At 37.3% G+C, this 18180-nt stretch overlaps 1 protein-coding gene across 2 annotated transcripts in view; it reads right to left on the bottom strand.

The window, feature by feature from the left end:
- Positions 1-18180, bottom strand: part of LOC108746786 — a 28116-nt gene that overhangs the window by 4101 nt on the left and 5835 nt on the right. For both annotated transcript variants that reach the window (XM_018483744.1, XM_018483745.1), the window contains exons 3-4: positions 4035-4095; positions 153-224 (exon numbers count right to left, since the gene is read on the bottom strand). In XM_018483744.1, coding sequence (XP_018339246.1) covers positions 153-224; positions 4035-4095 — 133 coding nt within the window. The remainder of the gene's footprint in view (positions 1-152; positions 225-4034; positions 4096-18180) is intronic.

Raw genomic sequence — 18180 nt, 5'->3', positions numbered from 1 at the left:
TATATATATATTTTTTTTTTAAATACGTAATTATTTTATACCAGTCAATAAATAAATCTGTGTATTGATCAAGTAAAGATAAATTGAATTTTAGAATATACCTTATCCCAAATGTTAAAAGTTGCTGAAATCAAATTCGTTTATAAACGTACCTGACGCAGAGCTGCACGAATAGCGTGATGGCCCAAGTCACCTCAAGGAAGAAGATTACACCCGACGCCGCCCTGCAATCGAATACACACGAGAATTAACAGACAAGACTCTGGAGAGACCAAATATGACATAAAACTTCACATGCCGTTGGTGAAACGTATGGCCGGCTTGATCTACCCGGACAACTTTGCGTGTCTAAAAGATCGTCATAAAGTCATCCTCCCAAGAAACACATGAAAGTCAACGGAAGATCAAAATAACTTTATATTGATTCCAACATTTTCTGGCGAGAAATCGATGTCGGCGACACAGTCATCTCTTCGTTGCTACTGAACGGCAAAAAGATCACTTTGCACTAGTCTCGCAAGTTCAGCGAAAGTTTTCTGGAGGTGTGCAACGGCATCACTTCCCGAAAAATTTACTGTTAGTTTCATAAACATTTTTCGGATGGCCCCCGTCAAAAATCTTGTAATAACAAATCGTTATATTGACTTTTAACTATATGTCATCTTAACTGAAATAAAATGTATTCCTTGGGACATAACGACATCTTTGGGAGATGTCTGAAAGATATTTAAAAGACATCATAAAGAGGTCTTTTGGACAACGCGCGTTATTTAGGAATTAGGATATATCGGATGCGATTGAGCAGAGAGCAGCAAGTTTACGATCCCTACAAAAATGCACACCGTGTGTACAGCTGTTTCTCGTAATAGTAAATGAAAGTATAGATAAAAGAACAATTCGGAAAAGTATTTTATTCCAATGCTTATATATCAATCTGTATCGCGAGAACGTGATTCGACTTTGTCGCGACGGTTCTCGATGGTGTAAGGGCGACTTGTTCCCAAAAAATCGGGTTCTTTCTCTCGCATAGCAGCGCGTGATCAATGATTAAAAGCGCGCCGACGTAGAATCGCGTAAAAAATGTAAGACATCTCTCTCAATTTCCACTCTGCGAGATTCTCCGTGGCGCCGCGCGGTTGGATAATGCCTGAGAAAAATTGCAGCGGACTGGGATATTTTTATTTTTTCGCCCGTCTCGCTTTGTTGTTCATTGCATGCGCCTCGGTGAAACGTGGCTACGCGAGGGAATGTCTAATCAAACGCTATCGCTCTCTTGTGCATCGCAATTGCATCCAATATAATTTTTTTGCAGTTAAAACTTATATTTAAAAAAAATACTAAATAATCTTAATATACATTTCTTTAAATGGTACTAACTAAACGTTTACTTTCAGAAACTTACATCCGGAATCTAAAATTCAAGATAAAAAAATAACAGTCAAATCAAATTAACGGTTCTTATATCAAATAAAAATGTGTTTACATTTAAATATTTTTTTAACTTAATAGGTTTTTTTCAGTGCAACGTGTTGCAAACGTGTCGTTGTCAATAAATCAAAATGTGACTATTTAATTGAGCCGATTTTAGACGGTGCATGCTGTAAAGAATTGGGGACGAAATTTTTATTTATAATTCTATCGATCGTGCACTGTGCAAAATATTTTTCTTCTTAAAATTATTTTACTTTATATTGTGGAAACCATAAAACTGCGGAGTTGTGGCTGGAATATTCTGTAGTTCTAAAGTAAGTAGTATGAGAACCTTTAAAGTGCGAGCGAAGGAGAACGCTAAATCCTATTAAAAAAGTTGTAAGATAAAAAAGTTGATACTCTAATATATGTATGAGCCGATATATGTATCATTTGTGATCTGTCAGCTTTTCCATTTTCTCCATGGCCGAATAAATATTATATTGTATTTACGTCTTAAAGATAATCTTGCTTCGACATCGCACTTCCGTTACCAATAATCAAATCAGCCGCAAATTAGATCTCTCGGGGAACGAATCGAAAGTAGATTACCCGACGAGCGAAGATGATCGAAAAGATTTTCAAGCGTCGTTCATCGTGAGTCGTTAATTACGTGCTAGCGTCCAATGAAATGGATTTTATCCAGGAATCGTAGGTAAAGTATCGCGGTTAAAATTACGCAAAGCATAATAATCCACGAGTAATGAGGAGTAACGTTGCGTATAAATTAGACTCTCGTGTTCAGCCTCTCACATTCAGTTAAAACCAGAATATATTACTTTATTGTGTCCAAATCAATAATTTCCATATACCTGCGTAAATATTTTGTTGTTTACACAGCAAACAAAAAACTCGAGGAAATAACTCGCCCGTAATAAGTTTTGCGGTGGGATTCAAAAAGTTTCAATTATTCTCGTCACAGATTGTCTAAAGCTGCCGGATGTCCCTTCATACACAGACCTTCCGTGAAAACTTCCGCGAAAACGTCAGCAGTCGCGATTCAGTATTTTTCAACGTCGAACATAGTTCTGGGTCAGATAAACGATTGTTCTGTGCGGAAAGAAAGCATTCGTTAGCAGTAGACGCCTTTCGGACGAGTTTAACAATTTCGAAATACAGTCGCGTCGCGAGCAACAGTCGTCGAATAAATGACGACAAATCCGCCGTCTTCAGCAAAGCGGACAGATATTAATCGTTCCGGCGGGAAAACGGTGAATTAAGAGGAACAGACGGGAAAAATCTCTGCCCATAAAATCGGACGTTGCCCCGTTTAAATGAAAGAAGCCTCGGCTTCGAGGGTTCCAACGACGTATATAACTAGTACTAGACCAAGCATTTCACCTTTGGCGTAAAATAATAATAATATATTTTCAAATAACCACAGCCGTTGGAAAAAAAAAAGAGAAGTACACACAATATGGGTAATAATTTGCGGTGGGATTCAAAAGTTTCAATTATTCTCGTCGCGGATTGTCTAAAACTACCGAACTACCTGTCCCTCCTTCATTCAAGGACCTTCTGTGAAAACTTCACGAAATATCACTTCTGCCGCAATTGTGTCGCTTTTCGCTTTCTAAGGAAAGCCATACTGTTCCTTTACTTCAAAAATGATAACTTAAAAATGTGATGTTCAATTTTATTACCACGAATGAATGAAGTAAAGATTATTTTTTATCAAGCACATTAAAAGCAAACTTCTTTCTTAACTTCATAATTTATTCATCAAATAGCATTTATGTTATTCTTAAAGTTTTCAAAGAAAAACTTTCTGCAAAGGTAATATATTTTAAATCGTATCGGTTTTATAAATAAAAAGGAGATGAGTCTTTTATAGAAAACATTTAGAATTAAGAGAAGTGAGATCAAAGAAATTGTTGTTGAATTTTGAATTTTGTCATTTTAGCTGATCAAGATAAATATGAACTGTGATATTTTTATGATTTATCCCGGATTTGTTATAATTTTGTAGGATATCAAAATCATTCAATTCTGAAAAGATTGCTTCTTAAAAGTTAAGCGGAAATAAACAGAAATGACATTTGATCATATTTCTAAGAACATATTTTTACTGACGTTATTTGATTAGTCAATAATTTCTGTTTCAAAAATAGCTTTCCCCTTTTCTGAAAAATTTAATTTGTTAATACTGCAAATTAAATGCCTAATATATATATATATATATATATATATATATCCACAAATATTTGAATTATTTAAGCATTAAAGATCCAGTTTCGACCGTTACCGGTATTTCATTTCTAGTATTAATTGTGCTCTCAGATATGCGGTCTAAAAATAAAGATTCTTAATATTGTTTAATTTTTTAAGTTATTCTTAAAGTAACAATATAAATGCTTGGTCTAGAAATATGTACATATATGTCGTTAGGAAATTCAATCATCGCGGGATGATCTTGCTCGCCTCCTCCCGATTCACTTCTATCCCGCGGACTTCTATCCAACGGTCTCTCCTTTGCACGAATGTCGACGCGAGGATCGCTGCAGATCAGAGGGCTGATAATGCGTGAATTGAATTACGGTATACGCATGTTGAATTATCCTCACGTAACGTAAAGCCCCATGACGTGTCGATGGTACGCCACATCCGCGCCGACGCCGCACACAACTGCAACAGAAAGAGGATCAAAAAGATTTGCAATCCTGCCTGTCTGATGAATCCCCCATCTCGGCCCGTCACTACCGACATCCCAGGCATCGGCCCTCTCGATCGGTATATTATATTATATTTTTTGCGCCAGACGAGACCGCGTAATTTATAACCGGAACTGCAACACGCATGCAAATCGTGCAAGATTCCTGCACAATAAATGGCCAAATCTCACAAATATGACGACATTATTTTTGGATCAAAAATAGCAAAGTCGCGTTGCATTTCCTCCATCGCTTCAAATAGCTCCTAAATTAAGATAAGATTATCTAGTATTAAATAAAGTATCTTTAAAAAGCATAATGCGAATATACAACAAATAAAGGCCCTAAATGTTCAAGTTGGACCTTCAGTGCATAAATAATTCAACGTGAATTTATAGACTCGTATCAAACCCTAAAGATTGCGCGCCGAATTTAATTTCCAAATTTAAAACGCAATTTCTAACAAAACGAAAATAATATTATAATATCACAAATTAAATTGACAAACAATTTAATAATATAGGCATTTTAGAAAGATCTTAATAATCTAATCTTAAAATCTAAGGTTCTCTATATTTAATTCTCTATTTAGTTCTATAGCTTATCAAACTCCTGCCAATATTCTTTTCTCTCTTTCGTAACTTTGCGTCGTCCATTTGTCCTTTCCATGCTTCGAATTTTCCCTCGCTCGTGCATGCTGATGCATTAATTACAAACTGGATACTCGCTTGTGTATTCCAAACGCGTGGATGCACATGCATTTCGGGATTTTTCAATAATATGACGTTGCGATAACGAGGTAAAACGCTCGTAACTTCAAAATGGACAAAAGTGACCAAGAGATAATTCTAGAATATCCCCGATATATTTGATGTACATTACGCGCGTAATATTCCATTCAAACAGAGACAGAAAGAAAGAGAGAGAGAGAGAGAGAGAGAGAGAGAGAGAATCATTTTTCTAGAGAGAAAAAAATATCTTTTTTTATATATGCAACCTAAAAATATCAAAGATATAGACATATCCGAGAGAATACGAATCGCCCGTGGCAAAGACATCAAGAGATCCCACATTAATCTCCGCATCTCATGACAATATAAAATTATTCTATTGTATACGCCGGGGAGAGTGTACACGTTGTGCAAGTATCGCGTACACAATAGATCGGCTATATTGCAGCCTGACAGGAAATCAATACACAGCAGGTTCAACGTCGAATAGGATTTTTTTCTCACGGGGGAGCGACGGATCGACTTGAACTTCTACGGGAGAAGGAGACACGGGATAAAGCCGATCATCTCGAATTGATGTAATTGCCCGTCGGGATAAATCACGTGTTGTATGTGCCAGGAGAAATATATCGGATGATCGCTCGTAGGAGAAATTCATTCTTGTTATGATATATGAAACTAATTGCGAGACGTGCTACTTTGAAGTCATGATGACGAGAAAAGAAAATTAATTATCGATTCTATAAAAATCTATCTATAAAAAAAGCTGTCTTTTAAATTTAACGCCAACGAAAATGTGTCATAAATATAGCTAAGTAAAAAAAATTAATTATCCTTAAGAAATTGATTTCTTATTTTAACATAAATTTAATAGGAGTCAGTGATACGAATAGTCAAATAAAAATAAATTAAATATCGAGCTATCTCCAAGAAGGTTATTTCCTTACATATTTTAGCATAAATTTAATCGAAACCTGAGAAATAGTTAATAAAAGAATTCAATTACGGAGCTAATATAAACTCCGAGAAAGGTAATTTCTTATTTTGACATACACATTCAATCGAAGTCTGCGATGAGAGTAACTAAATAAAAAAAAAAATAATTATCCCTAACGAAACTGACTTCTTAATTCGATATCGATATTTATTATTAAGAGCGTGGTAAGAGACGCTAAATCACTCGATATTATCACTATTGAAGTCATCAACAATGATGACGAGCATATCTGTAAGTACTCTAATCTGTCTGAAAATTGTGCTCTCCATCAATCCACTGCTATGACAAGCCAACGAGAGGCGACTTGTCGCTCTCGATGCAATTTTTTTCCCAAAATCCAACTCTCGAGATCAGTGATGCGCAACCTTTCTAAAGGATCATTTGCAGAGAGCCATTTTTAGAAATAAGTAAAAATCTTTTGGGCTGCATAATACTTATTTCGTTTACCTATATAAAATAGAAAATATTTTATATTTTCGGCTGTAAAAACTGACAAGTTTATAGCCGAAAGAATTCACAGGTGGCGAGTCGCATCACTGCTTGAGATCATCAATTTCCCGCGCGATTAATTGCGCAAAAGGCTGAAATCGCGAAAAACCCATTAACTGAGTTGAAATTGAAAAGAATATATCCGTTTTTCGTACGCAAATTTCACCGCCGCATCCGACCGAACCACGTCTGTCTTCAAGCCTTCAAGCGCTGAATCTTCGGACATGAAACAGCTTCGAGACGGATTTGCAGCGATTCCTGAAGAAGGCGACAGAAAGATATCCGAGAGCAGTCCGTGAAAGGTTCTAATTGTGAAGCGGGCCCGATCAAAGGAACTTCTAAAATGAAATAACCAGCATACGAGGAAATAATTACGCGAGCCATTAGGGCAGCTTTGCAGCACGACATGGCGTGTTGCAAATGCAATTAACAATAACGATTTTAAGAAAGCCCTCGTCGAGTTTCAACTTTAATGGACAAGAGTTTTAGTAGTACAGAATCAATTTCAGTGATTCGATACGGGAAGAATTATCCAACCGGAGGAGATCTAACGTCTGCAATTAATTGGCTTTTACAGCCGTTGATTATCTTAACAAACTTATTGTCAACACTCCTCGCTTTTGTCTCCAGCTTTTTAATCGAAATGGACCGCTCGCACGATCCCTTCTTTCGCCCTTCGCTCTGAATCACTTTGGCTCAAAAGCTTTAAAGACGAAGTTTCGCAATTATCGCATGTTTCGGCCCGCAAACACAAACGATAAACGTACCACCTACACTTTTCCTGACTGCTCACAGGAAACTTAATACAACGAAGATGCGACAGAGTCCACACACGTGCGTCCTATGTGTGGGCGTGTTCGTAAGTCGTGTTCGTGGGTCCGGCGAATTTAAGGAAACACGAAAGCGATGTATTATTCAAAGGACGGAGTCGCGCAACTTTAATAAAAGGAAAATCCTTCCGGGCGCGACGCACAGCTGTGGGATACTCGGCTGTCGCCAGGACGGAAATATTTACAGAAAATTTTACGCTCCTTATCCGGCGTCGGTGTAAGTGTTCCTGTTTTACGTATTTATGAGCTAAAAAATCCATGAAGTAACTGAATTTTGCACGCGGAATGAGTGTGCGTTAATGATCTCCACTGCAACCCTCGCTGCAGGAGATGACGTGGAAAATGAGGGGAAATGGAACGCTCATTAAACATCAAAGGACATTGATCAATTAATTTAACATTTACTCGCCTTTCCACTTCCATTTCCTTTCTTCGCGCGGCTTTAATTTCCGTTTGGCTCGACTATTTGAATATAAAAATAGGTAAAACGTCGAAAATTCTGTGGAGTATACGTTTAAATTTCTGAATCTACGATGTACGGTCTTCAATGAACGGAAGCTCACAGGATTCCGGAATAGGAATCTCCGACCGTGTTCAGTGGCCAGGACATTGTCGGACGAAGGTTCTGTGACTGGCACATGAATTGACCACCTGCGGTCGCGTTGGTTCACGTCGCGAGTGAATTTCCGGAGTCGTATTGTCCCCCAAGATGTTCCACTGAGAATATCCATTATCCTTCTACCGACAAGAGAAGGGTAGCCAATCATTTTTCTCGAAAATCAAATCTCAGAGAGCGTAGGGATATCTTCTCATACGCGAGCGAGCGTTCTGTATTAGACGCATCATCATGCGTTGTCGCGTTGATTAAATTAATTGGGCAATCGGCACACCGAGAAAAAAAAAAAGAATTTCAGCCATCAAACATGTTATATTTACATATTCTCTAAGAAAGGAAAATATATGAGGGCAATTAACAATTAAAATTTGTGTTAGACGAGAATAAATTAATTAAGAGAAACGCACACTATTTTCGGCGAAAGCGGATCTTTCTCCGTGTTGAAATATTTCGGAGTAAAATTTCGTAAGAAAGTTAGTTACACAATAGCGACAAAATGCCGATGAAACCAGGGGGTATCGTTCGAAATAAGGAGATAGAAGGGCAAAAGTCTCTCTAAGGACGAATAGCGATCCGTTAGATAGCTTCCTTCCTTAATTTCTTTCTCTGTCGCGAAAACGAAGACAGATTGACGCGATTGGATTCCTATTTCGCGATCGCACTATTTCGGATCTCTCCTGCATTTCTCTTCTTATCCTCTTTTTACTTCATGCGGTAAGTATGCCCTTTGTTCTGCCCTTATTCTAAGTTCCGCGGAATGAGTTCGTATGGTTGGCAAACGGAGAAATTCAAAATTCCTGGTGTCGGGTTCAATTAGAGGTTCACGATGCCTTCCGGTGATTCGTCTTGGTAATGCAATTAGTTCGCGGACACCACTCGTGTCGTCAAGGGTGTCCCACCAGAATAGGGCGAAAGCACGCGATAATTAAGACGCCAGACGGGCCACTCTCGAATATAATTAGGCATCAGCTGGCTTTGCAAGAGCATGCCGCTCTTTATCGACCGATATTGCATCGTGTGAAAATGACAGTCGCTTTCTCTGCGTAGTGGATGAACACCTTTTGAATTGATAGGCAAACCAACCATGGTAAAGAGATTTGTTAAAACAATTAGAAACTACAGCTACTATAATATATGGACTAGCTGATTTTCTATGTTAAAGTAGCAAAGTGGTACAGCTAAATAAAATTAGTGATTATATAATCATATTTAATAGCGCAGCAAATGGGTTAATACAGCTGAGATAACTTTCTATGAAAATCAATTCGGTATATAGAAAATTTTTAAGAAAGCACACTGGCTGAGATGTACTTTCACTGCAGCTGTAGTAGAAAAATCTTGTTACATTTTTTTCATCGTATGGCAAAGAATTAGCTGAATTAGCATACTGATAATTGCTTACATAGTTTCTTTGTTGAAAACTTCATCAAATCTTCTATTAATAGTAGTTAGGTAAACATCTTTAATAGTTAAACATCCTCTATTAATAGTTATAAATATTAGCTTTGCTGAATCGCCCAGTTAATTTTTCTCCGTGAGCCAGAAAAAGAAACCTCGGGAGAATTAAAAATTCTCGACGTGAGAATGTGGGCGGAAAGAACAAATTTAACCTTGGCTTTTAATTCCAAGAGTGTATCTCGCCTCGATTGATAATTCGATTACAACTTTCGTGTGTCGGTTCACGATTCGCGATCGACTCATCTCGAGAGGACCCAATGGTTTCTCCTCGAAGCGTCTGACGACGCTAAGAAATCGTGAAAGTTTTCCGTACCGCCGCGAGCGGGTGGGTATTAGGTATTACGCGGGATGCAGTGGACACGCGGAGTTCAATAGGAATTAATTTAATTCCTAGCAGCGATCGAAAAGGAATCTATCCGTCCGTCGCCATGCAGCCGAAACGTTTCCGACGACGGAGCGCACGATGGAAATTGAGTTTCGCCGAGTTTTCCGTCGCGACGATTCGATTTGTCCTGCGACATCGTGACGAGCGGCATGAAAAGTTTTTCTCGCGCGCAGAGGAGATGAGAGGAGAGGAGAAGGAGAACGATCCTTCGCTCTGAATTGCGCACGATCGTAAAAAAAAAAAAAAAAAAAAATACGAGCGATGGATAGGTGAAGGGAAAATTGGGTGAACAACATTTCGTGAAATGATGGATGTGCTTTACTAGGTTCCGACGTTTCCAGCGGCTCCATTTAGAGAGATACGGGGATATTCGCGATATCTTTCAAGCGGTTGATAGGAGTATATTCATCATAATTTTCAGTACATTTTAAATCTATATGCTTGGCAAAGCTTACTGAACGTGTGATTCCCTGAGGGAAAAATGCTTTCCCGGAGGAGATCCAAAATCGCCGAAAACTGGTAACTGTGTCACGTAATCTTTCTCTCTCTCTCTCTCTCTCTCTCTCTCTCTCTCTCTCTCTCTCTCTCGTCGCATGTAGAATGCATCAGCAGAGGAAATGCAGCGCATCCGTGACTCGTCAGTGACGGCGAATTTCGTATATTCGCAATGGCTACTTTACATGGGGCACATGAAGGGCAGGAGAAAGGGAAAAGAGGAGGACACAGCATGGTGTAACAAATGTGGCTCTCACCGGAATTAAAATTGAAGAGAGAGACTCGCAGTTAATTCCCAAAGTGCCGAGAAAATTTTTGGCTCGTTGGAACATTCCACGTATCCGTTGCGACACATAGAGAGGCAGATGTATCTCGTGATCTTCCACTAATCCTAATTTTCCCGAGTAGATTCTGTTTTCCCGAGTGTAAATCTCTAATTTAGATTTGATAAACGAAACATTTAATATAACGTTGGAAGATCCCGCAAATTTGTCCGTTCTTGAACTTAAGGTAGGAATATTTTTTTACCCAGATTCTTCCATTTTGTATTCACCTCGTATTCAATTCTTGATTGTCACTTTTGCGCATGCTTTCACATGGTGCAATAAGAATGTTTTTATACGGTCAAATAAAAATATCTTTACGTCAAGCAGTAAAAATGCAGCTACTGTCAGCGCGCATTATCGTAACATCTCGGTGCGCGCATTTCGCGATATTTTTACAAAACTGACGACCTCCGAGATATATGAAGAATAAGAATAGGACGCAAACTCCTCATTACCATCATTTTGATCTTACCACTTCTAGCTGTCGTAATTCGTACTAACGTTAAATTATTTTGACAGAAAGAAGCTCAGAAAATTCATATTTTGAAAGACATCAATCTCTTAAAACTAATTAATCTTTTTATAATAAGAAAATTTCGATGACAGAAGATTTAATTTATCCACTAAAATCCCTCAATTTTTTTTTTCCAATGCCTGCGTTCGGCAGGAAAAATAGTCTCGAGACTCTTACAACAATTGCAAAGCTACTTTTTCTATTAAACGTAGGTAATGATTAGATGAAAATTTAATATGATTGATATATACATTTAGATCCTGTGAATAACTAAGGACAATCATATTAAAGAATTTTACAACAGTTGCAAAGTTGTTTTCGCAGTAAATGTAATAAAATGGGTAAAAAGAAGTAAATAATAATATATCATGAAGATTTTTTTTCTCTGAAATGAACAGCATTTGGACGTTGTAAAATAGACAATTCTAGATTGCATCTGCTCCACCATATCAAAGGAGAATTTATTATTAAATTTCGGAGCTAAATTTTTAATCTTAAAGAAATGAATAACTTTGTTACATCGCTTTTGACGTAGTCAAAAATAATATAACGAAGTCGTTAAATTTTTAGAAGCCTTCATTTAGAAATCTCTCTCTCTCTCTCTCTCTCTCTCTCTCTCTCTCTCTCTCGCATACACGCAGAATTGATTTTCTATAGATATACCGCCTGAGTCAAAAATTCCTACTACTAAATTTCCCTTTCAAATTAAATATTAATCTTTCAATTTATAGTAGTAAATGAAATACATAGAAGGCGCTCCTCGGCCATTTCCTTCGCCTTAAATCGAAACCGAGGCGGTTCACGTATAGAGAGAAAAGTCGCTGGCTAATCTCGTCAAGAATAAAGTCTTATTATTGATGACTTTTACGTTCAAACACATATCCTATACATATATTAAAATAGAGGATAAAGCCGAAGAACCATTTTCCCCATCCAGTCGGACCCCGGCCTTAAACTTCACCGCACAATGAGCCCCTGTGGATATAAACTTATGATTCACAGTATGTCAACCCGCGCAAACTTCGCAGCTGCGCGCGTGTTCCACACGGTTTACACTGGCTGCAAATGACGGTGGATCCTGAAGGTACCAAGTGTAACTAAGGCAGGCATTATCTCTTTACTGCAGAAACTCCGTTTTCCACGCCGACGAAGGCAAGAGCGACGAGGCGCGTCGTGAGAGATCGCGGGAGACGCTCCTCTTTGAAAAGGAAGAAGAGAAACGAGATTTTTTTTTTTTCTTTCTTTCCTCTTTCTAACGCGAATAAATGGGGCAATAAATTAGGTAATAAAGATGTTCTGCAAATCTTCCTTCGATTTTTTGAAAAATCGATAGAGACTGCGCAAAGATCTCGGGTCTCTTCGTGATTAAGAAACTGTATTGGCGGATCTAAAGCTACGAGTAATCCGAGTGCAGGTTGAAGACTCGCGAATTGAACGCTCGGTTGCATCGCGGGCGAGAATGCGCGCGCGAGTTTCTCGCTTGGAAAATTTTTCCAAGGGAAAACTTTCGTGAGCGATTTTGCAAGCCCTTCGAAGCTGCGTTTTATCGAGGAATGCGGAATGTTGTTGCAGTCACTGCAGAAACTGAGAAAATTCAAGTAGTGGTATTTATTGCGGTCATACATATTGTGCCAAAAATGCGAGATGTTTCTCGAAAAATAAACATCTTGAAAAGGTCGAGATGTCAACTAATTGATTCAGCTGATCAGAATGAAATAGTATTTGCATGAACGAAATCCATATTAGAGATACATTATTTATATATTTCTTTCTGACATCTCATTTGCCCGTGATATTTATGTATCGTTTCCTCTTGCGCCAAACAAAATACAGGAGATTTATTTTGATTGCTCCCGAGTGGCTTTTTTTTTTCGACGGGCGACGATATCGAGTGCCACGGCCAGTTAATTAGCGAAATTAGGTCACGTTAGCCGGATGCACGCATTGTTCGAGCCTTTCCTGAAAGTCCACGTGGAAAAAAGGGATGGACAGAAGTGTTTGCCTTATTTTACGAAAACACTACAGAAAATATCGAGTGACACGTTTCTGGACACGCGCGCGAGACAAACGGCAGAGAATGAATAAAAAGAAAAGAAGGATCGATCGCGAAAAAGGAAAATGATTGCGAAAAGTCGGACCGAACAGTGAAAATGTACTTTCAGACGAATTTAAAAGAAATTTTCGTTCACAAAATTCAAAATTATTTTTCCTAATTAATTTGAAATTTTTTACATTAACTGTGTCTCGATAATATAATTAAGTCTCTGAAATGAATTTCTGTTGAAGAAAGAGAGAGAGAGAGAGAGAGAGAGAGAGAGAAGTAAAATATAAAAATAATTACTAAAATATACAAACAAATATGTAACAGGGTTGGGTAATGTTAAGTTAAAAAGATAAAAGTTAAGTTAAAAAGTTAAAAAGTTAATTTTAACTTAGCTTAGTTACATTTTAGACTTTTAACTTTTTAACTTTATTTAGTTACATTTTATCCGTAACTATTAATTTTTTAATTCTTTGAAATTAAGTCTCAGACATAATGCACGGCAAAAGCGAAAAGTTAAAACAATGTTGCATAAAAGAGGGGTGTAGAAATGAGGAAATTTATTAGATATTGACCAATGAAATTACAAATATTCCAGTGAATTTTCTCACTTTTCTCACGTAATTTTCACCTCATTTCAAATTACACAATCGACCCCCAGATTTCAATCAGGAACTGTGTATTTTGATGTATCTAGTTTCTGATAGGTTGAAATCTAGTATTCCTTATTATTATCGCTACTCCATCGTATTGTGTCTGAAGCTTTAGTCATACCAGGTTTCCAGTATTCATAGTCGAATCTTATATAATAATCAGTATATATAAACAAAATATGTAAATAAAATATAGAGTATTTTCTAAATAAAGTATATACTTGTCATTTCAGTTATTCATAAGACTAAAATCATGAATTAAAAAAGAACAAATTTAACTTTTAACTTTTCAAATACTTTTTTTTTTATTAACTTAACTTTTAATTCAATTAATTTCATTATCAATTAACTTGTATCTTAACCAAGTTAAATTTTCATGGTTAATTTAATTTAGTTTAAAAAAAAAATTAACTTACTCAATCCTGATATGTAGCAATAGCTTTCTTTCAGTTACGCGAAAAAATCATTTCGCTTCAGTTTTGGCAAGTGCGAAAGTAATTCAGGTCACTTCAAACTTTAAAGAACTTAACAAAAGAACGGGAAAATATCTGGCTATTGGAAAATTTTAATGAGACTTTTAAGACACGTTGCTTTTCGCGTTAATTAGTCGAGTCACAAAACGTAAAGCGCAAAGTCTAGCTACTGAACATTCGGTGCGACGTGCAGATATCGACTTTTCTGCATTCGTGACATTCGTAAGCGCTCGAAACACTTGCTGCGGTGAAGAGATCATGAGGATAAAGCGTCTCAAACCGTAATAAATTCGCGTTAACATGAATTCGCAGTGGCGCGCCCGGGAGACCGCACGTCCATCTGCATTCACATTGCACGCGTTACGATATACGCTCGGCAAAGTTTCGAAATATCGGTCTACTTGCCTTAAAACATGTCCCGTGGAACCGTTTTACAAGTCCCATAAAATGGCAGGAGGAAAGAGAATAAAGGAAGAAGAACCCTAGGATAGAGATCCCCTTCAATAGAAGGTCTATATAGACATAAGTCGCAGACTTTGTCTACAGAGTAATAGTTTTAACAAAAATCTGCGAGAGAAAGAGACATATATTTATTTTTTCTTTTTCTTTCTCTTTCTGTTCTATTTTTTTTATCTATTTCTCTCTCTCTCTCTCTCTCTCTCTCTCTCTCTCTCTCTCTCTCTCTGTCTTAGTTCTTGCCCTTTATTTATTTTTTTGCTTATATTTTTATTTATTATTTTATATTTATTTTTATTTCTTATTTTTTTAGTTACTAAACTTTCTGTTCACATTATTTTCGCTACTTTTTGCTGTACTTTTTTTATACTCTCTGATTATCTGATATAATTATCTCAATTTTACGTTATATTACCAAATTTTCTGCCCGCATCTTCTTGCTCATCTATTATATCTTTAGAGGACTTACTCTTGAATATTAATAAAGGTATCTATCTCTATCTATCTCTTTCTCTCTCTCTCTCTCTCTTAGGAATTGTTAAAATATAGCGGACCAATCAAAAGTAGCTTTTCTTCGTATTCAGACTCTTACTAGAATCTCTACTCTAGAATGACAATTCGACAAGTTTTAAAATTCACAGAAAGTGGGTCGTTTTATTTGTAATTTTATTTTGGACTATTCGTCAATGTCAATTTGGATCTGTACTGATACGGATATGTCTGATAACGCTGACCGAGAATGCTGTTTCAGCAATCTCGATCGGGGCGTGTTTAATCCGTTTTGAACGCGAACGTGCCTCGCGAATGCATAATGCACATACCAATGCTGCACGAATGGAGGATGTAATTTGTACCGGCGACTGATTCTCGCCGGCGTAATCGCATCGTGCAAATTAGCGGTGATTTACGCTTCGATACGAATGGCAAGTGCACTCGGTGCGGGCGGCAATAAATTATCGCCGATCGCCTAATTGCCGTTTTACATTTCCGTCGCGAATTGAGAGAAAGAGAGCGAGAGAGAGAGAGAGAGAGAATTTGATATTCTGAAATCTGTATTGACTATTTCTATCTACTCACAATTAGCATCGAAATCGAATTAAAATTAAATGTACTTGAAGTCGGATAAATTTTTGTAGTAATTTACATTCGATTTATCCGCATTTATTTAATTCGCCTCATTTATATTTATATCCCCTATAATAAATTTATAATTTACGAGATAATAAATGGGACTGACCGAATTATATAAATATATACTTCCCAAATAGCATATACTATTTGCGTCGATAAATATGCGTAGCGTTATTAACTCGTTTCCCAACAATTCCGCAGTTCATCGAGTTTGAAGGATGCTGTCATACGCGGGATTATAAATGGGAAAGCGGAACCCGCGTCCGGCGCGCGATATTTACGTTGTAAACGAACCAGGAGAGACGCTCAGAAACCAGGGTTAATCCGATTGCAGTTTATAATTTCAGAGGATATGCTGCGGTAGCGATTTCGACGGTGCCCGCAGACTCCCGGAAACTAATTAAAGTACACGAATGCGAGATCGTGCGGAGAACTCGTCTAACGACGACCGTCAAGTTGCGGCGGAGTGCAATGGTAACCCTTGCTCCAGTTACCTTGTGTCTCCATTACTAACCTCTATCATTGTTGGATTCAGAAATCTGCCAAAAGGCGAATCATTTGCGAGCCGCAAAGCGAAATTTTTTTTTAACCCTCACCGTGGGGTGAATATTGTCTTAGCTCTCTACTTGCTTGTGTAGAATTTTAAAGGTTACTGTGAAAAATAAGCGATCTATCAAGGAAAGTCAGGTGACAATGAAAAAATTTTTTTACCTGATGAAGGTGTTAAGGTCGAATACAAAAAGACAGAATATTAAAGTATTAAATAAATAATAAATAAAGGGCGAGGTAAGAGTCAAACACATTTTTTTTAATTGTCACACAATTAAAAAGAATAAATTACAAATAGAGAAAAGTAAAATTGAAAAAATATATAATAAGATAAAAACTCTGTTTAAATACAAATAAATTACAAGTTCCGGCTACCGTATTGAGCCCTCTTCAGACATTAATTTATCATAAAAATCGCTGTAGAAAATTAATTATCGGAAATATTCGCATATTCATTATAATCACAGTTCGGGTGAATCTTGATGTAGAACTCGACATTATTCACAGTTGATTGAACAGTCAAATGTGTTTCGTATCTCTTGGAAAAAGTTCTAGTTAATAAAAAAGGTAAAAAGACTTCTTACGAAAAAATAAACACAACCAAATTAACATACCGGAATTCTAATTCGAGTAATTAAAACTCACCAAAAATCATGTGTAAATTATTCAAACAAGTGTCTCCATATAAGTATGAAAACCCATTAGAATGTATAAAGTTTAGTGGAACGCAGATGTGTAAAAACATTGTATATCGATTATAATGTACGCTCGCTAATACGGATCAACACGGACTGAGAAATTAAATTAAAGTATTAAATTAAATGTGTATAATAATTCATAAAACGTTTTATTTAAAATTATATTAACATAAAACAAGAATTATATAATGGAATTTAATGGTTTTTTTATATCTAGGAGTGTCTTAAATAAAGAAATATCAAAATTGTAATTAAATATTTTAGAGATATGAAAAATATTGTATAACATTTTCTGTAAATATATTTTTAAAAAAGGAGCACTCCATACTTCCCCCCCCTTTCGCGGATCCACCAGTGAACTCTGTATCCATCGCGTCATTAATCTTGAAACTCAACACGGGAATCGTGCGATCGTAGATTCCCTCCGGACCACCGTAATCTCGATTTCTTTTGAAAGAAACAGCTCGTAAAACTCCTTTCTCTTTAAGATGACACGGTCTAAAGAAGTCTCGGAGCTGGCATTGCTCTCTCACTGCGAACGCTATTCGGATACGCGATGGAAGTTAAGTTCGCGTTCTCGGATTACTCGCGTAACAAAATATCCCCGGTTTGTCTTCGTTACAACGAGTTACGAGCAATCGAAAGTTCGAGCCCCTCGGGATTACCCGCGGAGCGTATTCCGCCGTGTCACCTCGTCTTTCTTTTTTCTTCTTCCCGGAAGTCGCAGCTCGAAATCTCCGATGATGACGACGATGATATCATCTCGCGAGACGACTCGCGACGCGACGACGTCGAGTACGTGATATGTCATCCGCATTTCTGGAGCTCCTCTTCAGGAGGAGCGGCGAATATGGCTTCACGAGAAGGTGATGGCGTACTCGATTATCTGAAGCTTGTCGTGCCTGCTCTCGGTATTCAGATCTTCGCGATGCCAACCAAGAGAATTTTTACAAATTCGTAGGCAGATAACATCGCCATTCTAACGCGATTTAAAAAGATTCTGGCCGAAGTGCCAAAGAAGCAAGATTGCTTCCGGGATTCCCGGGCAGACTAGACTCTTTAATTAGAGGCTCATACTCCCTAAATTTTTTGGGGTGTAATCTCACTTTAAAGTGACATTTTTAGAGGGAGATTCTATTCCGAAGTATTTAGAGAGTAAAAGAGCCATTTTTAATTGAACCGACATTTTCTAATCATTAGGATAATTAGTCAGAGCC

Source organism: Trachymyrmex septentrionalis, unplaced genomic scaffold, assembly GCF_001594115.1.
Source record: "Trachymyrmex septentrionalis isolate Tsep2-gDNA-1 unplaced genomic scaffold, Tsep1.0 scaffold19, whole genome shotgun sequence".
Taxonomy (NCBI): Eukaryota; Metazoa; Arthropoda; class Insecta; order Hymenoptera; family Formicidae; genus Trachymyrmex; species Trachymyrmex septentrionalis.
The sequence above is the reverse complement of the archived record's forward strand: the minus strand, read 5'-3'. Positions and strand labels throughout refer to the sequence as shown.